A 25,191-nucleotide genomic window follows, 5' to 3' on the forward strand; every position below is an offset into this window, starting at 1 on the left:
GATATCTGGTTGTAATACTCATTTGCATTTCCCTGATGATTAGTGATGTTGAGCGTCTTTTAATGTGTCTATAGGCCTTCTTTGGGAAAATGTTTATTCAGTTTCTCAGCCCATTTTTAAATTGGATTATTTGGTTTTTGTGTGTGTTGAGTTGTATGAGTCTTTTATATATTTTGGACGCTTACTCCTTATCAGATACCTAATTTCATGCTTTTTTTTTCCCAAATAATTATTTCAAATTGCTTTCTTGTCAACTTTATTAAAATGTGGAAACATTATAATAGTCATAAAAGCCACACATGGTAATAAGCAAATACAGTGAGGCAATAAAGAACAGTTTTGTAAAGAAGTACGTTTAAGGGGGGCCTGAGCGACTTAGTCACTTGAGCTTCCGACTTCAGCTCAGGTCGTGATCTGTGATCTCACTGTTGGTGAGTTTGAGCCCCACATGGGGCTTGCTGTGGTCAGCCTGTCAGCACTGAGCTCGATTCAGATCCTCTGTCCCCCTTTCTCTGCCCCTCCCCCACTTGCTCTCTCCCAAAAAATAAATATTTTTTAAAAAAACATTTTATATTTAAGCTTTTCTGTACTTTAATAGAATTGATATAGAAGTAAAGTGCATTAATATTATGAGTAGAATATTTATGACATTCTTGTGGGTAAAAGATTCTTTTTGTAATATGAACTCCATGAGCATAGGTTTCTTTGTCTTTTAAAATTCACTGCCTCTTCCTTAACATTGGCACATCAAGATGTTTAAGAGGTACGTAGGATGAAAGAAATGAAATTCATAAAGAAGGAATGAGTGGAGGAGAGAAATTATATGCGTATAAACATGTATTTCCAGCTACTTGGATTAACACTGTTCCTCCAAGCCCTATATGCTTAATTCCGAACCAAGTATTAAATATCATCTTATATTTTCAAGTTAACTCCTTGTTCCTCCTCCTCTGCTACTTATTTCCACTTATAATCAACATATTGTTGTTTTTAGTCTTTACGCCAAATATCTTTTGATTCCTTCTTTCACAAAAGTTTTGGTGTCACTTATTTGAGCAGGTTAATAATCTGACAATTTTGTTGTCTTACCACTGTCTTAGATATCTCTTTAGTCAGATGGTCCTTCTTATCACAAGTCCTTCTCCACTACCCCATCCCCCAAATTAATTATGTGTAACTGTTCAAGTTGTTTACTCATACTTTTACCTCCTAATGTAACTCATGAAAAACATTTTTTATGTTGAACATAAACCTTTTTTGAGAATTAACATCAACCTTCTTTGACAGCATTATTGCTTTGATTTCCATAAAATATCACTGGATTATACCTTTACATTTTTATGCTGAGTTCATTGTGATTTTGTCTTATTTCTTCCTTAGGGCCCCAGGGAGTATGGTCAGTTTTCTTTTTGCATGGTTTATATTATATTCTGTCATTCCTCAATATATACTTGTTCTGTGAAAAAAATAACATTCTTGATACGGTCCTTCCTTGGCATTGGTTACATAGAATGGAAAAGGAGAAAAACCTGAGAATGGCAACAATATCCCAAGAATATTGATGTATGAACACATGAGCCAAGGATATGATTTTGGAAAGTATATTAATGTATTAGGCTAAAGAAATAGCATCTCTCTGAGATCTGTGGCAGAGAGGAAAAAGCCATGGCAAAACTATGATGACATTTTTTTAGGTTCTGGTGTGACCATTTCTTCCATGAACCCAATCAAGAAACATGAGCAGGCCTTTGACAACACAGAAGGGATGCATCCTCTTCCTATGGAAGGCAGCGCAATGAGCATTATAACAGGTGGGGATTTAAAATCTTCTTCAGAGAATATTGTGAGTAACAGCAAATAGTAATAAAATATAAAGCAATTTGCATTATAATAAAGTAAATAGATTTGTTTTCTTGTCTAAGAAAAAGCTAGTCACAATAATATATTGTGATCATATACAGATTTAAGTCTCTGCAAGTCATAAAAATTATACATAGAGTATAAATACTAATGGATATCTAATGTATTACAGACAGCTCAGGCTACTAATATTTTGATCTCTGACTCCCCTTAAGAATCTCATACCATCAGGGGCGTCTGGGTGGCTCAGTCGGTTGGGCGTCTGACTTCGGCTCAGGTCATGATTTTACAGTTTGTGATTTTAAGCCCTACATTGGGCTCTGTACTGACAGCTCAGAGCCTGGAGCCTACTTCAGATTCTGTCTCCTTCTCTCTCTCTGCCCCTCTCCTGATCACACTGTCTCTCTCTGTCTCTCAAAAATTAATAAAATGTTTAAAAAAGGAAAAAAATAAAAATAATCTCATACTATCAATATTCATTTAAAAAAGTCCACTTGTGTATATATACATACAAAGTTTGCATATTATTTCAGTGGATTCTAGAACTTTCTAAAGCCCACTGAAGGACTACGTGGAGCTCCACTGAATCCCAAGACAAGAGCTCTTATATTCTCTTTTCAGCTTGCTCCATCCCCTTCACACCATCAGCAGCCATAGTCCTTGGACAGACACTATTTCAACCTGTAAGCTCCTTAAGCCATTGTGATTTGTCTTCTATAATGATCACTTCAGTGAAACTTTCCTTACTCAATGTCTAGTAATATCTTGTTGCTAAACACACAAGTTATTTTTCCCTTTTTAAACTTTACTTGATGTTTCAGAAGTATTTGACACTAGTCACTATTCTCCAGTTTTTGCAATGTTTGTTTTTTTTCTTTTGAACTTGTATCTATATTATATACCTTCCTAATTTCTCTGCCTATTTCTTGTTAGAATCATTTTGTAAACATTAGTGTTCACTGGGATTCTGGAATTCAGCCCTCTTATCCAATTGTCTTTCATCATCAATGTTGTTCACTTCCATGGTTTCAAATACCACTAATGACTTCCATTTATCATCAGTCCAGATTTCTCATTTGATAGCTCTTCCAACATATTTTGAATATCTGTAAATGGATGGCTCACAGTCAGATAATAAATGTCCACATGGTCAAAACTACATTCATTTTGTTTTAACCTAAATAATCTCCTGCCTGTTTCATATCCCGCTGAAGAGTGTTACTACTTTCATACCTAAAATAGCTCTCTTCTTTCCTAATTTTTTACCCTTCTCCTTCCAAAAATATGTTCTCTCTTTTCTTGATATTAAACTTCCTAGGCTCCCTCAAGATAAATTTTAGTCTCTTTAACAAGATTTACATGTTTATTCATGGTCATATTTGCTGCTTCAATTTTTATTCTCATCTCTCAGTCTATGTCTCCCTCATCTTCACATAGTAGCCAAACTGGCACTGTGCCCACTTCCGTAGGTAAGCTTTAGTTTGTCTGTCTGTCTCTGGTTATTTGCTATTGTTGTTACGTTTTCACACCATGAATCCATGATGTACTTAGTAAACCTTTCTCTTCCTTGGCTCTTATTTCCCATAAATAGATTAGATGGTTCTTTTCTGTGTTCCCATATCACCTCCAAGTGTTCTCTTATCACATTGTGTGACTCCTGACTCCCTACACCAGCTGGTTCCTAGATGATGCCGGGGCTCCTAGAAACATGAATAAAAACTTGCTTACTAACGTATGATATCCAAAGTCCAAAGACTCATTTTGTAATCCCCAAACTCTAACATTGGTTAAGAAAGTAAGCGAAAACACCATGATGGTGATGGATGTGTAGTGTAACAAATATTTGCTATGGTAAGTGATTACTAAAATAAATTTAATTACATAATATGCATATTTTCAAGATTAACAAAAGGATCATAATGAGCCTTTACTGCCAGCGCTCCAGGAGTCCAGGATACAGGTCCCCTATGCAAATGTAACCTGGACCAAGTTGCAGTGTGGCACCATTTGGGGGTAGTTCTCTAACAGAGCTTATACACCTGTAGCATAATTTTGGGTTCTGTGGCTGAACAAGATTTCAGAAATTCCACAGAATAGCCAGCTGGCTGGCACCTGGTGGGTTAAGATCAGGTTTTTTATTGTTATTGTTTGTTTGCTTTTGTTTGGGGCCCAATCCAAAGAGATAACACTGGGAAAATATTTGGGGTTATAAAGAACCCAAACTTTGCCTCCTCACTTCCCAATATAAAGTATCATAGGACATCACTTAACACAATGGGAGCCGCAAAGTGTATTACCAGCACACTATCCTGAAGGTCATGATATATAGAAAAGCCCACAGAACAAGTTAAAATACATAAAAGCCACACTTTATCAAGTTTTTTGAAAACACACAGAAGCAAGGGGGAAAGAGATTCTGTGTTAACCTATCACACAGAATAAGGTACAATGTGGAAGGGCTGCACAGTCAGAATCCTGAGGTATGCAATAATCAAATGTGCTGTTCCTCTCTCGGCTACATCAACCTTCCAAACTGATGGTGTGGTTACAAAGGCCGGGCTTGAAGTCTGAGCTAAGGTTCAACAGAAAAAATATACTCTGGCTCAATGATACATAGATGCAGGGCCAAATACATCTGGCTGATAGATGTAGCTCTCCGGCTGGCCTAATGAAGAGCAATGAATTTTATTTTTGTTACTTAAGCAGAAGACATGGAGGGTCATAAATGAAATCACCAGTGATGGCCAAATAAAGATTTTGCATGATAATTTTTCATGTATATCTATTGTATCCTGAATACATAAAGTATTTGTATATTTGTTATTTTATTGATACAGTTTATTAATATTATAAATTAATATTTATTAACATATTATTATATTTATTATTAGGAATATTTACATACTATAAATGTATAGTTTACAGGTGTCTCATGAATATTATGTATCTCTGATCTTTCCATCTCTCTCTGCCAATGTTTAAAACAAGTATGCTTTGCTTTCTAACTACTTATATTTGACAATTCTCATAAATTCCACTCATGTCTAACAAATATTTTACTTGCTGACTCATCTATTTTTAAAACATTTTAAAATGCTTTGCCTATATTTTACAAACTAAAAACTTATTCACTTAATATAATATAATATTTTTAATAGCAAATGTACATTTCACAAAAGTAGTCTACTGTAGGTGATTGTATTTGCTAAAAATGGTTTCAGTAGTACTTTTCTTACCATAGGATTTTGATGGTCCTCCCATTGAGAGATGAAGGTCTAGGTTTCTTTCCCTTGAAATCAAGTGGGATTGTGACAGTTTCATGAGTTTGAGCCCCACATCCAATGATAAAATATAGCAGAGGTGACACCTTGACTTTCAAAGCTAGGTCATAAAAAGTGAAGCAGCTTCTGCTTTGTTCATCACTTATTTTTAACTTCTGCTGTGATATCTTACTGCCTTAGGCAGCCATACTGTGAGGAAGTCCAAACTATCCCATTTAGCAATCTACATGTAGAAGCCATAAGACCACATAAGGAGTGGGTGGGGAGAGAAATAGAGCTAAAGCTATCTCCTGTGTTATCTCCTGAGCTGCTTTAGCACTTCTACTCTCCCAGGTCTAGCCACTGTCACATTACAACCACATGAGAGGTTCTAAGCCAGAACTATGTAGGCAAGAGCTTCTCAAATTCTTGACCCACTGATACCATGTTTAATAAGAAAATTATTGTTGTTTTACGTTACTAAATTTTGGAATAAGGTTTTACCCATTGGCACATACCAGAACACTTGCCATTTCCCCACCTGGTCTTGATGCCCCTTCCACATCTCACCCCTCCACATTTATGAGATATGAACATGATTCTACTCTATTTCAGATTGAGAAGACAGAGCCATTTGCAAAAGACATTATGTAATTGTTATTTTGAAGAGAGTTTTATGCAGACTTCAACTGTCGAGGACTTCTTGTTATTAAATGTTTCTTATTAATTTATGGTCACCTGGGTGTCTCAGTTGGTTCAGCATCCAACTCTTGATTCTGATTCAGTTTCATGAGTTTGAGCCCCACATCAGGCTCTGTACTGCTGGTGTGGAGCCTGTTTGGGAGTTTTTCTCTCTCCCTGTCTCTCTGCTCCCTGCCCCCACTCATGCTTTCTCCATCTCTTTCAAAGTAAATAAACTCTTTAAAAAGGTAAATTTTTCTTATTGACTTAATACTGAAGATGCTGTTTTCTAATTATAGTCTTTCTAAATCATACATTTATGTGCTTTGTTACTCTATGAATTTTTAAAGTATATCCAGGATGATTACCTATATAAATTTTCATTATTTAATTGACTGTCCATGACTGCTTGCATGTCTTCGAATGAAGAAGGAATAGTGGTTTATTTCCCAAAGACTTTTCACTGAAAGAATAGCAGTAATCACTGACCTCAACTTTATCCAGTTTATTTGTGTTGCCAACTGATTCAAGAAATATTAGACTGCTATCAGTGATGTCAATAATCATGGCGGTTAGGTAATCAGAAATAAGTTTGAGTCAAATTCTGAAAGATTTATATTTGATAGAAGAAGTTAAAAAGTGCATATCAGAAGTCAAGCAGTGCATGCCTAGTTTCTTCAGGTGCTTGAGTTGGAAAACCCAGGAATTATTACTAATGAGTTTTAATTGACTCACCTGTAAAATGAGTTAGATTAGTGTTCCCAGCATCAAATTCTATAATTCTTATAGAATTATAAGTGAGGCTCCCAGAATTTGAGCAGAGGCAAAAATGAAACCCTTTACTATGGGGCTTAATATTAGAGTGAATCTCTTTAGGTGAAAACAACTGCTGAATGTTTTTAGGATGCTTCTTTTCTCTTGATATTTCACCTCATAGTGATCTAAACAGAAGGAACATAACAGATTTTTTTTCTTACAAAATGGTATTTTTTCTTTGAAAAGGAGAAAAATATTTCTGAAGTCATCACTATTTTGTTTGTTTCCAGTGCCTTGGTATTACTCTTAGATTTGATGTCAGATAGCACTGAATGATGCAAGAGAAAATTCTCTGGAACTTGCCTTCTCTTATCATACTTTGACTTCAGATAATAACTAACAGTTTTTGCTTTTCTTGAACACTAAGATACTCTTAGTTATGAGTTGAAATCTCAGTGACGATTTGTCAAATTGGTACATTTTACAGTAATCCCATGTAAATGCATAGAGAAAGGCTGATTAATGTAGTCTTTTCACAACAATTTATCTTGTAAGAATTGATGCTTGTATATTCATGTGGAGGCCCAAGAGTCGGCCACGATGTGCTTAGTATAGCTCTCCTATTCTGCAGTTTGTTTTCTAGACAAATAAGAGTAATGTATAGCATTAACATAACAAGAAACATGAAACCCACCTAATAAAAAGAAGTTGCTATCTGTGATAGAACTGGGTATCAATTTTATGACAATTCATTTCAATTAATTGTGTTCGATCTATTTTTAATGTCTGCATAACAGAAAAATTAAACACATCATGTTTTTTACATACTTTTCTTTCCATTATCATTTTCATAAACACCATGTGGGAAAACTGGCTAAGTTTTTACCAAGAGCCTCTTTATTCTTCTTTCAACCTCTATAGACTGCTTTTCCAGCTTCTTCCATGAGTGGATATTGCCATGTGGGTTGTTCTCAGAAGTGGGATATGAGAAAAGTGTGTGTTTCTTCCGGACCAAGGATTTTAGACGTGGGTATGCTTTCTGCATCCTATCTTTTTCCTTTCACCATCTGGATATAAAGCCCAAGGAGATGGCCGGGCTCAGCTAAGAAAGGTGTCAAAAAAAAAAAAAGCTGTGTGAAAGAAAAGTAAACCACTGACCAATTCTTACCCTGGAATATTGAGTGAAGAATAAGCTTCAGTTGGGTTTGAGTCATTATGTTTTTGGCGTTTTGTTGCTTATTCTAAATAATACAACATCATAGTATCGCGTGGCCTTGCTGTTTTAGGAAATAAAATAAAATTCACATTCCCACAAAACTACAGGTATAGTGTATGATGGAAGTTACTTCTATTTTCTACCCAAATCTGTCTTCAATTCTAAATTCAACAGTGAGCCTAAGTGCAAGAAAAAAAGTGTCATTTAATTATTTTAACAATGTTAACATAAACTGTTGTGAATATAGGCAAAATATTTTCAGAATGAGTAACTCTATGATTGAAGTGAGGTGATATTGAGACCAACATGTCTTACAACAAATGTTATTTGCTCTTTTTGCATCCAAATTATCCAAAGCCAAATTACTGTCACTTACTCTTTGTTGTTGTCATGGCCCATGCTTCTTTGTGCTTTGATCTCAGTAACTTAATCCTTATAAACAAAACCATACTTGATTAAAAAAAACAAGCCCTTATTATTATTATTATTATCACTAAGGGGTAGTTGTATGACACCTTTCACCTAAGAGAATATATAGACAAAAATCATATGTAAAGTAAAATGTATAGAAGGAGCATTAGTAAGTGTGAATAGTAACCTTGTACACCTCTATGGATTAAATCCTTCCATTGATATAAGGCACGAAGACTAATGAAAGGGGTGGTTTTTACTACCTCTTCACACACACACCCTTTTTTTTAAGTTTTGTTATTTATTTTGAGAGACAGAGTGAGCTGGAGAAAAGCAGAGAAAGAGGGAGAGAGAGAGAGAGAGAGAGAGAGAGAGAGAGAGAGAGAGAGAGAGAGACCCAAGCAGGCCTCCACTCTCAGCACAGAACCTGACGGCTAGGGCTTGAACTCATCAGGAACCATAGGATCATGACCTGAGCCAAAATGAAGAGTTGGACTCACCTGACTGAGCCACCCAGGTGCCCCTTCACTTCTTCCTAAACCTAGTTGACTAGGAGATAAACATATCTTGTCTTAATCATTGATCCTTGGTTATTAAAAAGCCGATGGTAACTTTGGCATATCATCTGGTTTTTTTTTTTATTTGTTTGAGAGGCTTTTTGTCTTGAATGAATAAGATGAAATGTTTCTTTAAATCTCTATGTATTCTGTTCCCAGATTTCTTCAGATTTATTTAACCAGTGGTTCTCAAAGTGGGATTCTTGACCTAGCAGTATTCCATTACCTGCAAACTTACTAGAAATGCAAGTTCTCTGACCACACCACAGACTTGCTGAATCTGAAACTCTTGGGATGGAGGTCAGAAATCTGTGTTGAAACAAGCCTTCTGGAGATTCTCTTAGATGCTAAATTTGAGGGCCATTAAACTAATAGAACTGGTGTAGGGAGTGACTCCTCTTGATTCATGTGAATTGGCTGACCTAATTTCTTCTGCAAAATTGCTATTTATAAATGCCCCTCAGTTTTGATTGAAAATGTTATTTTTTTTGTGGTGATGTTAGTGGTGAGAAAATGAAAATATATAGTTTCTAAGCTGAGAGTGCCCATGAAGACTATCTCTTCCTACTAAAATATTTTTTACTTATGACTACTTCCTGCCTTCCATGATCAAATTCTTCCTTTTTGTGATAGTAACTACTGGGTATCCTTTAACCGTGTATCAGCCTCATGTGGCGATTATACTTAGAATTAAAACTTTTATTTGATGTGTAAATGGGAGTCAGGCAAATCAACACTCTTCTTGGAAAGGGTAACAACATCTGAAGCTGTACAAGGCAAATGTTGATTACTAAGGAAATTAGAATGACGTAATTCTTCTGCAGAGTGACATATGAACTGTCTTTAAACATATGAAGTTTTCTCAAGAATAAAGGGCATTTTATGTCTTCTGGGAAATTCCAGGGAGTGACAATTAAAAGAGTATTGATATCTGATTAATATGCAAAGGTTATTACTAAATTAGGTTTATCTGAAAATGGACTGGGCTATCTCATGAGTTAATGAGTTTTCTGTAGTTAAGAGTAGTTAAGCCACATCAAACGGTAGGTTGATAGGTTGATTGAGTGGTCTGGACCCTTGCTAGTCAAAGTGTGATCCTATCTGGGAGTTGTTAAGGTATAGAATCCCTGGATTTTTCCCGGTCCTAGTGAATCAGAACCTACAATTTAATAAGATCTATTGGCAATCTATATGCGCATTATGTTTGAGAAATAATCCTTCAGTAGACATCTAATGAATCATCTCATTACTCTTATACTTAATTCTTTTTAATTTAAATCCAAGTTAGTTAACATATAGTGTAATGATTTCAGAAATAGAATTTAGTGATTCATCACTTATATATAACACCCAGTGCTCATTCCAACAAGTGTACCCCTTAATGCCCCTCACCCATTTAGACCACCCCTCTACCCAACACCCCATCAGCAATTCTGTTTGTTCTCCGTATTTAAGAGTCTCTTATGGTTTGTCTCCTTCTCTGTTTTTATATTATTTTTGCTTCCCTTCCCTTATGTTCATCTGTTTTGTATCTTAAATTACACATATGAGTGAAATTATATGATATTTGTCTTTCTCTGACTGATTTATTTAACTTAGTATAATACATTCTAGTTCCATCCACATTGTTGCAAATTACAAGATTTCATCCTTTTTGATTGCCAAGTAATATTCCTATACACACACCACATCTTCTTTATCCATTCATCAGTTGATGGACATTTGGGCTTTTTCCATACTTTGACTATTGTCAGTTAGTTCTGTTATAAACATTGGGGTGCATGTGCCCCTTTGAAACAGTACTCCTGTATCCTTTGGACAAATATCTAGTTCTTATACTTAATTATTATAGGATTCTATCAAGAATTTGAATAACAGTCTAGAAAAGAAGGGGAAAATATATGAACTTGACCTCACATTTCACTGTGGGGTTGCTAACTGACTTAAATGCTACTCCAGAAGAAAAGATTTTGTTTCCTGACATTGTGCTTAATTTAAGTGAGATGGTATTTGCAAACTATTTCTTCAGTTAGCTTCAGACTCTTTGTGTTGCACAAAAGCAAAACATGCTTAGGGATTTCTTGCCCTACATCCTGAGGATACTTGCATTCACCCCTATGTTATACACAGTATTTAATCTTTCTCCCTGTTTCCTCCTCCATGCCCTTTCACCAAAACTAGAATAGGCTAATTTTCCTCACTGACACATTTCCTTTTGCTTAGAGTAGATACTGGTTTTGTCTCCTGCCTCCTCCCGATTTCTGGTGAGATGAGTCTGTATGGACGGCAGAAGGAAAGCAGAATAGGATAAAGAGATGTGTAGGTATTGGGGGCAGGGTGGGCAGGGACTGGAACCCCTTTCGAGAGACCAGACTTTGCTCAAAGCTGAAATTTACCAGGGCAGGGAGGACTTAACATACAATCCTTCTCGCCAAAGCAATAAATGGAGAAGAGCTGGAGAGGTAGTGAGAAGTGACAGATGCCACCACACCCTAGCTTGTGTCAGGTCAACCGTGACTACCAAGCCTTGGTCCTGGGAGCAGGGGGCTGCCTAAAGAAATGACCAGCACGCAAGGCCAGAGAGCCAGCCGGTGCCCAGGCTCACCCGCCGACACGCGCCCTCCCGCAGCCACCATTGTGCGGGAGCAGCCTGGACCGGGAAGAGCGCGCCCCTTCCCGCACCTGCCCATCCCCGGCGCCCGCTCCTCAGGGGGGCGCCGGGCCGGGCGCCAGCGCCGGCAGCCCGGGAGCGGCTTTAGGGAGTCGTGTGTATCCGCGAGCGCGTGTGCGTGAGGAGGAGAGCAAAGACGTGATTACTTCAGAATTTATTTAAGGGCCGGTGGAAACCACTGCAGCAGCTTCCAGGGGAAGCCCTTGTTCCAGAGGAAGAGGGGGTGGCGGCGGCCGAGGAGGAGGAGGGGAGGGTAGAGGCGGGGGAGGAGGAGCGGCGGCTCCACCGCACGCGGCGAGTGAGGAGGGAAGATGCCGTAGCGTCCGCACCGGCTCCCGGCAGGTGGGTTCCCCGCCGACGGCTGCGGCCGCGGGGCTCGCCCGGAGGCTGGGAGGAGAGCCGGGGTGTGGGGGGCCGGCCGCTCGCCGCCCCGGAGAAGAGGCGCCCTTTTTGAGTTCGGTGAGACGCCCTAGCGCAGACGCCGTCCGGGGGCCGGAGACGACCGGCCGCGCGCCGCGCATCCCCGGGGCGCCGCTCGCCCTGAGCTCTCCAACTCTCGGCGTTAGCCAGAAACTCCGGAGGGGCTCCGGGTGGGGACCGGGTGGAGAACTTCTCGCACGGACACTCCAGCGCACGTTTGGAGGGACCCCCTTCGGGTGGCCTGGCAAAGGGGAGGAAGGTGGCCGGGTGGGGAGCGGCGCCGCTCGGTTAAGTTTCTGGAAGTCAAACCCGGTCCCCAGCGCCCGGCTCCCCGCCCCGGGTCCCCAGCTGCACGCGAGGGGTCGGGGCTGCTCCGGCAAAGGGGCCGCTGCTGCTTTAAGAGCCGCCTCCCCCTCTCCTCCCTTTGACAATGGTCTGAACCGAGCTCTGCTTCCCAAAGCAAAATTTGTAATATGCCATTTTTCCGATGGACGCTTCTCCTTTTGGCTGCTGACGGAGCCGCGGGAAGATGTGGGGCTGCTGCCACGCCACCCGGCCGGGGCACGTTCTGGGAGGGCGCCGGGGCACGCGGGTGTCTGAGCTGCCTTTCTCCTCCGGTTGCTAGGGAAATGGTCCAGGAGTGCCGGCTGTGAGCTTCCCCCCTCGTCAAGCCCGAGACTGCGGTTGTCATTGATCCATTGAAGAAGCAGGACCCGAAATCACAGACATTAGGTACCGAAACTGTGTTCGAGTGACAAGGTTTCCCTTCAGCTTTATTTATCTATTTTTTTTTTACCACCCCCTCCCCGGCCCCACCCCGCCCCCAGGGAAGATGAGATGCAAATTCCTCCTTGCCAGTTACTGTTCCATACCTTTTGCTTTCCACCCCCATCCTCTCCCTTCTCCTATTTCTCCACCTCCTCCCAACTTGGCTCTCTCTTGTTGGGCAGGAGATAAAGAATTTTAGTGTGGAAATTATGAAGTCAACTTCGGGGTGGTGGGGGGGGGGTGTGGCTGAGAGATCACTGTCCAGCTGTGTGGCCAGAGCTGGCTCTTGGCCATCTGTAAAAGCACTGGGGTAAAGAAAGTGCAAAATGATTCCATTAGAGGTGGTAATAATATTTCCTGCGGACAAGGGATTTCAAAGAGTTAAATAGGAGGAGGAATATTCATGTAATGTAATCAGACAATGGCTAGGATTTCTCTTACTTCTTGTGGGTTAACTGAGGTGGAACTGGGTTGGTTCCTAGGACTAAATCTTTGAAGAGGAAACTAACTACCCAGAATAATTGAATCTTTGCCTCTAGTCGGGTCTAAATCCCAATGATCTGCTTCAGTAAAGTGATTCATTGACAGGAAAAAAGCCTTTTGTAACATCATATCTGAATAGGTACTGCTTGCAAGGCATATATTGCTAAAAAAACAACAACAACAACAACAAAAAACACCACACTGGATCTTGAGAACCCTTGGGTAATGACTCCAGTGGGCAATCAAAACTTTTATTTCATAATCTGTGAGATCTGGAAGATAGTCAAGGTTACATACTAAGAGTAAGGGAGTTGGTTTCCCTGGTATAAAATTCTTCCAGCTAAATTTAAGCACTGGGACAATTAAACCAACCAGTATATTATTATTTATTTCCTTTCACTACAAAATCAACAATGTCTCTACCTCAGTCTTGAAACCTTCGGTAATTTAATGACCAAGCCATCAACATCTAGAAATGGATAACATAATCCATAAATTCAATTGACTTTGGAGAGGGGTGCTGAAAAGGCAAATATCCAAGTGAGCTCTTAGAATGTCCTTCCTGGTTTTTCAGGAATTATGGGTACAATACAATTCTTAACACCGAAAATGATTGTAAAAGTTAAAAGTGGTAAGGGAAGATGAAGTATACTAGAGGTTAGACAGCGTCTGGAAGTTGCTTCAGACATTGACCATTCAATAATAGGGTGTTTAACTCTTACATTGAATATGTGACTTCAATACCTAAATATGAATTTAAAAATAGGTTATATTATATTTTCAGTGTTTTTTTGTCATTTCTATTAGACAGAATCCAAGTTCTAGTGCCAGAAACTAAGCTAGTTCATGAAATTTTTTTTTCTTCTAGTTTTGGTGAGAAGACTTCAGATTTACTCATTTGGGTTGTCTGTTGGTGAAGAAAAGGCAGATGAATTCATCTTATTTCCTAAGTAACTTTTGCATAGTTTAAATTTTCCCAATTGGATTTGAAGGGTTCAGAGTACCCACTGGATTAAAACTTTAGGCCTAGAATTAGAAGGCAAAATATTCTGTCTGAAAAGGTCCATGTTGGGCACTTTATACGATAAATAAGTACTGGAATTTGTGAATTGCCCTTTAGAATTTTACTGTGGGATCTTAGGTATTCTGTTGAAGCCTTACAATGGGCTTGTTTTAAAAGAAGACCACGGATCCTTCTCCCTCCCTTACAGAAGAGAATACTGAGGTTTTGAGAAGTGGTGTAACTTACTCTGGTTCCAGTGCCTCAGTTGTGAAATCGAATCAAGTTAAGTGAATTAATAGACTAAGACCCTAAGTCTCTAAGCTGCTTCTCATCGTAGTATCTGTGGAGTGACTAAATCAGACACGAGCTATTATACTGATCTAAGAGCCTAAAGTTTGTGAATGTCTAATGTCCCATGGTAGACATGGATTTGTTAGTGAGGTAGTATGTGTAGGAGGAAATTATAGCTGAGGTAATCACTGCAGATATGCTTTTCCTTGGAATTTCAAGTTTTTATAAGTAATTCAGAGTGAAGATGCACTCAGGGCTTTTTTCCAGGAAGGATATGATGTAAAATATGGATTTAAGAATGTTTAAGTAACCCTAAGATGTAAACCTTGCAAGTGTTCTGGCACAAATTGTCACAGTGCTATCATTTCCTCTCCCGGGATTTTGTTTTAACCTTAAATGTCAAAAAGGAACACACTGGCTCCTGGTAATGATTTCTCAGAATGACACAGCTCTTCAATGTGTAGATGTTCATGCATGGCATGTGAACTAATTGTTTTTAATATTCAAATGTGTTGGAACATTTTTTTCCCAGTTCCTTCTCAGTTAATGAAAAGGAGATGTATAGCAGTTAGAAAAGAGTCTTCTTTACATCTTTGTGATAATGTTTCAATGTAATTCAAATTCAGAAAAATACAAAGTATTATATTTTCATCTATTGTGATTAGCCATAGTAACAATGTATGAATGTGTGTGTGTGTGCACGCTTGTGTGTGCACTCACATGTGCATTTAAATATATCTTATGTTTCTTTTCTTTTACTTATTTTAGAGTGGATACAAAATTGAACAAGTCAGTTTTTTGCATTGTTTTTTGAGTGGTGAGCGGCAATTCAAACTATTATCTTGAATCATCCTAAAATTCATCCTCCTCTGAATTTATTTATATAGAATATAAGTCACAGGATACTTTTATTTTATCTTTTAAAAAGTTTCTCTTAGTTTTCAGTGGGCCCTGACCAAATCATTCAGATAATTGAATTTATCTCCTCAATAACCCAATTTATATGAAGAATTGCATAAAAGTAATTAACTATTGAGCTGTCAAGTCTTGACATTTTATTTGACTATATCACCAGAAATATTTTCCCCAAGGACAGGAGTATATAGGCAGAAAAATGAATTGGCCTTACATTATAAAACCAAAGAATGCTCCAGGATCAACAGCCAAACCAGTATTTCTCCACATTAGCCTTCTGCAAAACCAAGCCCTCTAATTAATAGCTCCTGGCCTCAGTACAGCAACTGAAATTGAGATGGGCTTGATTCTCTTTTAAACATAAGATAGAAGGTAAAAGAGAAAATGAGATAATTTCTGATTTTTATAATGCTATAGAGATCAGTGTATCTAAAAGTCTGTTGTCTATTTTAAATCAAATTAATAAATGATTTGAGAGTATTCTGAACAGTTCATTTATTTCATGACTGGTAGCTTGTGATTAACAGCTGAGATGTGAAGTTACTCCATTAGCTAATGTAATTCATGGAGTCTGTTTTGTGGAATATTTGAAAGAGTGTTAGTTTGTATTGTTTGGATGAAAAACACACAATCCAGTTCGCAGGAGACAAAGAAATCCTAAGTGTAATTAGCAGAATAATGACCTAAACAAACTTATGCACCTCAGTCTATTTCACAAAGCGTCTATCAAATTTAGTCAATATCACTTTACCAACTTTATGTAGACTACCTTAACAATTAAGGCAAAGAGCACATAAAAATGATGAAACCGAAGTTGTAAAGTCAAGAAACTATAAACAAGTTGTTATGCAAAAAAAAAAAAAATCTGTTGATAAAATTAAAAAGTCAAAACTGATTACTATATAAAATGAATACTCAATTATTCATAGATTTCCTAAATGAAAGAGTGAACATTAATTCATTCAATTATTTAAGTCATTCAAAAATCATTTACTTCCTACCCATTCAGAGCAAGACACTGTGCTTGTTTTTAACAATATAACAAATAAGGGTAACATGGAGGTGTTAGCTATAAGAGATTGATAAACATACAGGGGAAGAAAGATGAGTGCTTAATTAGTTGAATAACATATTACTGTAAATTGAATTGGAGGAATAAATCATTAAAAAAAGTCCCCAGATCTTTGAGAAGTAGGTGAAACCAAGTTATATCCTGTAGGTAGAAGTTTATAGATTATCAATAAAAGAGAAAGGGTGTAGATTGGCAGAAGTCAATGAATCATATTTCATTGAGGTCAAAATATTTAGTTGGAGTTGGGACAGTGGGTAGGAGAAGAAAGACAATCCGACTAATGAGTTGCAGGGTTTGGTGAGTTGAGGGTCAAGTGGCATTATTGCAAGTAGTTTCTCAGTACTAAGACTTCCCTCCCCTTTACTTCCTTTAAGCAATGATGTGTGAAGTGATGCCCACGATTAATGAGGACACCCCAATGAGCCAAAGGGGGTCCCAAAGCAGTGGCTCAGACTCAGACTCCCATTTTGAGCAGCTGATGGTGAATATGCTAGATGAAAGGGACCGTCTTCTAGACACCCTTCGGGAGACCCAAGAAAGCCTCTCACTTGCCCAGCAAAGACTGCAGGATGTCATCTATGACAGAGATTCGCTCCAGAGACAGCTCAATTCAGCCCTGCCACAGGTATGCTTCTTGGCAATATTTGTCTTTCCTATTGCAATCACAAATGTGACAAGACTTTGCTTTATGTCTATTCTTAGAATTGTCTTTTTACTTAAAATGTATGATGTGTATGTTTTGGTGAAAAAAGTATAAGAATAGATTATTATTTGTTCACATAAAATCTTATCTTAAATTTGTGGTACTGTGGTAATGGTGGGTGTGAAGGCTGAGTTCCTATCAGGTCTTTATTTTGAATATTATATATATATATATATTTTATATATGTTTTGGTGGATGTAGAAAAATCACCTGTTGATCAGCTAGCTTTCAATCACTCTAATATGGGAATAGTTAGTTTTCTTTTTCTTGCTCTTTAAACAGTATTATGACATTTGGAAATATGTATTTTCTATTTTTAGCTATGTGGTCTTTGAAAATGATTGTAGTTTGGAAGTCTACTGTCTAATTATATTTTATTTGTCTTTCTTTAAAAATGCTTAGCACCTCCTCAAAAATTCTTGGAATTTTCCATGTGTTCTCCCCTTTCCAAAAACATTCAATCATTTTTAAAAAAATATATTTTGAAAATTAGAGAAAAGGGAAAAGTTCAGCCTTACTCTAACAAACTTAAAATTGTTAGATTAGATATTTTTCAATGTTTGTCAAGCATCTTATTTTATAGAAAAAGATATCATATTAAGAATTTCAAGCTTATTTACACACAAAGTTAATACTGAGACTCAATTTTCTTATTTAAGAATATAATAATAGTGTTTGTTTTAGGTTTGAGAAAGAGTATAGAATATGAATGAGATTTTTAATAATCAACCCCAATACACTATATGTTTCTCTTACACACAAATTTGAGTTGCCCTCCACTTTAAGGACAGTATAGAAATATTGAAGAGTTGACCTCTCTCCATGAAGTTATGCTTTGTAGCAAATATCTTTTCATAAGTATTGACAATTATGTAATCAACGTTGATAAAATTTCTAAACCCAGATGTACTATTAACTTGAAGTGTGTTGTTGAGATATTAAAGACTCTCAGAATGGAAAGGATCACCCAGAACCCTTTATCACATCCCGGTTAGGTAACCCCATAACCCTATATGAAGAACTCTTGTTGTGGTCCTTTTCATTTTCAGTTTGTCTTGTGTTTAGATGCAATACTCTTTGCAGGAACCCTCACCTGCTGGGACACTGGTTTATTTAATTACACAGAATGAGTTGATTCATCTCAAAAGATAGCTATCATATCATTACCAAGACATATTTGGAAGGTTAACATTTAAGTCTTTGTTTTTCATAAGATGATTTTTAAAAGACCACCACCGTCTTATTCTCCTTTAGGATTCTTTGATTTGGTTAATGGTGCCTAACTGGTCCCTGAACCATTCACACTATTCATCATCTTCTATGATAAGCACAGAATGGGCAATCATTTCTCTTTCTGGATAGGGTGTTTTATTAAAGAAGCATACTTTCAGTATGTCCTGGGACAGTAGTCCCCTGAAGTTATAATTGAGTTGCATAAATACTGCATATGTTCCCATTTTCCTTAAACTGTTCTAAGTAGATTCTTCAATCCTAAGTGTAGGACTATGCATATATCCCTCCTACATTATCTTTGTATATCTTATTCAGGCCTGATTCTGTCAGTTTGGATCCTAACCCCATCAAAGTGATTTGGAGAATAATTTAAGTGTTTTAGTTTTTTCTCTGTCTGTAAACATGTGATTGAACAAGATATTTGGGGGTGGGAGAAGGATAGAACTAGAAATGTTTTCATGCATACTAGATTGCATAGATAATCTTTTCTTAAAGGTACACTAATTAAAAAATTAAATTCTAGGAAATCAGCTGTATTGAATATTTTGATTATAATAACATCTAAAATTTTAAGTTTTGAATTTGAATTATACTGGTCTCTTATCTGAACACTCTGGGGCCAATGTGTTTCAGAGTTCAGAATTTTCTTGACTTCTTTATAAATATATATGATGTCTATTATGGAACACTACTACAGATGGATTCTGGGAAGCACCCCATAATTATACGTTTTCATATCTGAAAATAATTCTATGAATATTCCTATTGCATGGAAAAAATAAAGACCGTAAATCTCTCATGTGAGTACAGGTCTAGCACTGCATCGATCAAGTTTGCAACAGACTTGCAAATAAAGTATCAGTATTCACAGTATATGGGTTTTGGAATTATAGGCTAGGGATTATGAACCTGTATATTCAGCTGGACATGGTTCCAAAGTCTTTTATAAATACTTTGAGATTTTTTTTATGTTGATTTACATTTTACTATTCTATGTATTTGAATAATGTTAGCAATTCACAGGTCCTTAAAGACAGTGATGGCCCAGTGATGGTGTTGTAATATTTTTAAAGCAAGTTTTAAATAATCTAATCTGTACCTTATTGTACTTATTGCAAGCAATAGAGTAATATTCTTCTTTAAGTGGCATCTTTGAATCCTTTTTATTTTTTTGTAAGTGACGTGTCTGCACTGTTTGGTGGCAATGCATTGAATATTTAGCTGGAAGGAGAAAATGACTACTATGAATGTGCATTTTGAGTCAGAAATAAAGCATGTAAAATTAAAAACTACTACAATAACATAAAAATGAAAATTAGTTTTGAAAACATGGGATAGAATTCAAAGCAGAGTCAAACTTTATGACATACTATGTTTTATATAATACTTTTAGGTGTTGGCAATTTGATGCTTTGCTTTAGTCACTTTCTCTCAGAACATTCCTTTATGAACAAATGTAGCAATAATTTAACAGTCCTAACTATATAAAGTATTTTGTAGCCATAGTGTTTAGTTTTTCATCATGTGATTGAAACTGTGTTTCAAGAGTATTAATAATAACTGTGTTTAAAGAGTACTAATAATTGAACATAGCTAGGCCTGATGTTTCTAAGCTTCGCACTCAATTTTCTTCCTTTCTTATGCAACGATGTATTGCAGTGTTCCACAGAACCTCAGGTTCAACAGGCTCCAAACTCAGTCATCCTCTGTCTCCCATTCTCCACCCCAATCTGGGTGCTCTACCGCCTCACCCAGATACCTGATAGTCCTAAATTCAATCATCATTTAGCCATATTGTATTTAATCTTCTAAATAATTCTCAAATCTCTCTCTCTATTTTTTTGTACCTGGTCCCAAACTTCTCTGTTTTTTCATTTTCTAACATTTCCACCTTAGCAAATACATCATGCCATGCGTTTGATAATACTGCACTGCCTGCATTAGAATCTCCACAAGCTTCATGCTTTTCTAGTCTCCCCTTAGTACATATTCATCTCTGTGCCCATAATGTTCTTCCTCAATGTCTTTTCTTCACTTCTTATCTTAGCCAAGACTTTATCTCTTCCAGAAAGCCTTCTCTGAACCCCCAGGTACATTTCCTCTGTGTTCCTTAGCCTTATCATTTCCCATATTATCATTAAATTATCTGTTTATATGTCTGTTTCCCAACCTGGACTATATGTTCCTTGAGAACAGGAGCACATCTTCATCATCTAACCTTATGAACTAGTGGAGTACCAGGTCTAGAGTCAGGACTTTTAAAGTAAAATCAGAACTAAATGCATATTCATTTGGATGGAGAAGTAGCAATAAACTTATACAGAGTGTTGTGACTGTTTTGCACCTCATCAAGTTGTCAGGGCTTCAAATTTCCAGGCTATAAAGATCATTTAATCCTAATTCACAGGGTAGTCTGTGATGATTAAAGAAATCCCCTTTTGGGGGATTAAAGTTCAGCCTATGTTCTTCTTTTTAGGCTAGGCTTGAGGTTCTTTATTTGCACAAAGGAGACAGATAAACTAGCAGCATGCCTGTGTTTTTACTTTTTTAAGAAGACTAAATAGGAATCTAAGGAGAATAACTGGAATATTTGTCAAAGGTTTGTAGGCTATGATTAAAATTTTATATAGCTGCAATGGAGGAATATGACCTTTTCATATACATGATGACAGCTTATGACAGGAGTTTGTACACAGGATGATCAGTAGAATTTTGAGTGAACTGGTGACAGGATGAGGTAATAATGAAGGAATATTACTCTGCCGTTTTGATTTATGATGGATTACATAATGTACTCATCAGCTATCTATCACAGTGTAGAAAGACAAATACCATATGATTTCACTCATATGTGGAATGTAAGAAACAAAACAAATGAGGAAAGGGGAAAAAAAGAGAAAGAGAGGCAAACCAAGAAACAGATTCTTAACCATAGAGAACAAACTAATAGTTACTAGAAGGGAGGTAGGTGGCGGGGATAGGTGAAATGGGTGATGGGTTTTGAGGAGTGCCTTGTAAGGAGCACCAGGTGTTGTATGGAAAAGTGTTGAATCACTACATTGTACACCTAAAACTAATATAACTGCATGTTAACTAACTGGAATATTAATAAAAACACTTAAACAATAAATAAAATTATGCTCTGTAATGAACGACAGAAAACCTCAGTGTAAAACGTCATGTAAAATTTTGGGTTTATGGAATTCAGCTGATCTTGACTTAGATTATCGGTTGATCTTGGCTCGGGTCCTTTATGCCATTGGTTAGCTGAAGGTTGGCTCAGTTAGCTGTGTGTTAACTGGCTATTTGAATTAGGATGGCTTTGGCTGGGTCAGCTAGGGCCACTCATCTCTTTGCATATGTGTAATCTTGCAGTAGGCTAGCCTGGCAGGTTCCAATGGTCATGGAAGAGGGCTAAGAGCAAAGCAGAAACAAGCAAGTGGTTTTTAAGCATCTGGTTGAGTCTTATTTTGGTAATATTTTGTGGCCAAGCCCAGAGACAGAATGGAAAGCAATACAAAATTACAGAGCAAAATTACAGAGAGGGATGAAGCATAGGACCACCACGGTAACTGGTCCATCACAAATAAAAGCGAAAAGGGTCATTTGGGCCATTATTATGTTAGAGAGAGCTTATTGGGTAATGTAATAATTTTGAGTTGTGGGAATTTGAAATAGGATTGTGAACATTGAATCTAAGACAATAGAAATGGAAAGAATATTGAGAAAGGATGGATAAGGACTGGTAATGAACTGAATGGCAACAAATTTGAAGTTGAGTCAGAAGATCTGAATTTGATTTGGAATTCTTCCACTTATTAGCTGAGGGACCACTGGTAAGTAACTTGACTTCTCTGAAACTCTATTTCCTTAATTCAAAGGAGGGATGATATCCTCTCTTGGGAGTGGTTGAAAGGAGGTGTGTATATATTCTTCAGAAACCCTGAACATTTAAAAATGTCAGGAGGCATTTTTCATAAATTGGTTTGTGCTAGTAGTTTACTCTGAAGAGGAATTAAGTTAAAAGAAGCTACTTGTGGAGAGCAGGAATATGTTTATATTTTGACATTTTAAAATGCAAAATATTTAAGTGACACTATGGAGAGTCACTTTTTTTTCTGGAGGCAGACTGCCTCCTAGGTATCTTTCTGGCTTGCAACTTACTAGCTCAGTGACTTTGGTCAAAGTAGTTAATTTAAATAATAATAGAACCTGCCTCACAGGGTCATTATGAGGAATAAATGACCTGGAACATGTCAAACGATCAATTCAATGCCTCACAGATAGTACATGCTCAATAAGTGTTAAATGCAGCTATTGATGCTATTATTATTACCATAGATATTATCATCATTATCCTTAGCCAATCTTAACTGCACAATTTTGCTGGGTAATAATGAACACTGGCACAAATTGAAAGCACTAAAAATCCTTACTCTCTGCAATCTTTACCAAATGTTGGAAATCCTTTGATTTATCTTTTTTTAAAAAAGATTCTTAACTACACTCTTCTAAATGGTTTCCCCAAATTTTCCACTTTCTCCATGGCCACTTTCACACGTCGCTTGATCTAGTCAAACAACACCCCTTCTTGTACCAAGAAGATAATATCTGCATTGAACTCTTCCCTTTTCAATGCCATTGCACTGAGTGTTTTATCCCTCACACTGTCAAAGGTGCTGCATCTTTTGCTACCTGTTATTAGAGTTATTCTATTTTTTTAATGTGCTTTTCTTTCCTCCATTAGTTATTTTTTCCCTGGCCAAATGAAATGGTACATAAGCAGCCTTTGTTTCTCATGATTTAGATCACTTCAATTATATCTCTTTTTTAACCATTATCTTCAGACTTCTATCATCACCATTTTCTTAAAAGTATACTCCTGCATGCCATTCATGGATACAGATTTTGCAAATCTAGTAATCCTTTCATCTTCATGCTCCTTGGCATCTCTGTTCCAACCAATGCTGTTAATGAGTTCATCTTATAATTCCCATGTCCTTAATTCTTGATAACCATTCCTGTTCTAGATTGCTAGTTATGTTGTCCTCTAATACTGATTCTTTTCCCACCTACCTGCATACACTTATTTATTCCCATATTCATTTCATTTACTTATGTTCTCCAATCTTAAGCACTGCCCTTTTTGTTTAAGGTTAATACCTTCCACTAAATCTGTGATGTCCCCTTCTCATATCCTTTTGATCATTTTTTTCTGTCTCTACTATCTTCAACCTTTCTTGCTCTATCAGTTGGCTTTTTTGGATTCAAATGTATTTCTTAAAAGTAAAATACCAACAAAAGAGTTGCTCACACTGTGTCTCAGTTTAGCCAGCAATCTATCTTTTTCTTCCTATAACTTTACTTCCCAACTTGCCTGATCTCACTGTCTCAATTTCTTCATTTTCTATTCACCTTTGAGTAACTGAAGTCTGGCTTTCCCTCAGACTCCGTGCTCAAAATGATGTAATCAACAGCCAAGTGATGGATGCAGTAGGTCTGTTTTATTAAAATTCACTGCAAAATTTGACACTGTGATTGCTCCCTTCTCAAAGAGCAAAACAAAACAAACTAAAAAGCCAAGCACCCCATACTCTTAACTTGTATGACACCACACTGTCTTGGTTTTTAAACATTTTTTGACTTTTTCCTCCCCATTTCTTTTTCTGTGAGCAACTCCTTGTCTATCCACTTATTAAATGTTAGATAATAAAGATATAATGGGGAGCTTGGGTGGCTTAGTCAGTTAAGTGTCCAACTCTTGGTTTCAGTTCAGGTCATGATCTCACAGTTTATGAGTCTGAGCCCCACATAAGGCTCTGTGCTGACAGTGCAGAGCCTGCTTGGGATTCTCTCTCTCCCTCTCTCTCTCTTTACCCTCCCCTGCTCATGCTCTCCCTCACTCTCTTTCAAAATAATTAATAAACTTAAAAATATATGAATAATAGCAGTAACTAATATTTCTGAACATTCCCACTAGGTCAGGAAATGTTTTATGTAAGCATTCAGATACTAAAATGGGGGTCTTTCTGTCTTTCTCTATGAAGGGAGGTTAAATAAGTGAGGTATAAGACTATTTTCAGAAAGTACTAAAACATAATCCAACTAATAATTCCAACGTTAGTTCAAACTCCATTTTAGGACTCCATAAGGTTGAGGTGGTAAGGTAGAAGAGAGACCAGATTGTTTTGGAGAGCTGATGGTTTGTCCTACATAACCTACCATTCCATGTATGAGGGATGGGGTGATGACTGTTCATTTCAGCCAACTGACAGGAACTTCAGGGCATACACTTAAGAGAACTTGATGTATTTCCTCCAGAAACCAAAGGATATGGTCTGAAGGATAAATGCCACAGTTGTGACTGGAGATGTACCTGCCTCTGTAGTAGAGTAGAAAGTCACGTGGTAGGCATGCTTTAAGTCCTCCAATGTAAGAAAAATGGCTGGTAATATTTTGAAGCCCCAGTCCCCACATGGTGAATAATGAGAGAGAAATTGGAGGATTGATTCCAAAGAACAAACAGCTAGTCACGTAAAACTGGGGAAGACAGGTTCTTTGAGAAAGCCATGAACCTGCCTAGAAGAAGGGTCATTCATTGTGTATTTGCCATTCAGAAAGCCCTGAACATACATGATATGTGTATCAGCCACATTTCACTGTGATCTTTCATTCCAATTTCATTCTCCCAGAGTCTGACTCTGGAAGGGTCAGGAATTGTTGCTGTGAATGTAGGATATCAGCATGAAGGAGACCACCATGTCTACACCCTCCATGGCAGACTTCAAACCTTGAAACAAGTCTGAGCTGACTGTAAAGGTGAGCTTTAGTGGGGATAGAAGCTTGGGGCTTTGTATATTATATAGTCCTATATGGAACTAGACTATGAAA

The 25,191-nt window shown here is 37.4% G+C and overlaps 1 protein-coding gene across 8 annotated transcripts in view; it reads left to right on the forward strand.

Annotated features, from left to right (window-relative positions):
* Positions 1-11,703: 11,703 nt before the first annotated feature.
* The window catches only part of PPFIA2 (PTPRF interacting protein alpha 2), a 463,512-nt gene continuing 450,024 nt past the window's right edge, over positions 11,704-25,191 (forward strand). For all 8 annotated transcript variants that reach the window (XM_029954962.1, XM_029954964.1, XM_029954965.1 and 5 more), the window contains exons 1-3: positions 11,704-11,754; positions 12,458-12,564; positions 16,739-16,989. In XM_029954962.1, the coding sequence (XP_029810822.1) occupies positions 16,741-16,989 (249 nt within the window). In that variant the 5' untranslated portion in view covers positions 11,704-11,754; positions 12,458-12,564; positions 16,739-16,740. The remainder of the gene's footprint in view (positions 11,755-12,457; positions 12,565-16,738; positions 16,990-25,191) is intronic.

The sequence above is a fragment of the Suricata suricatta genome, chromosome 10 (assembly GCF_006229205.1).
Source record: "Suricata suricatta isolate VVHF042 chromosome 10, meerkat_22Aug2017_6uvM2_HiC, whole genome shotgun sequence".
Taxonomy (NCBI): Eukaryota; Metazoa; Chordata; class Mammalia; order Carnivora; family Herpestidae; genus Suricata; species Suricata suricatta.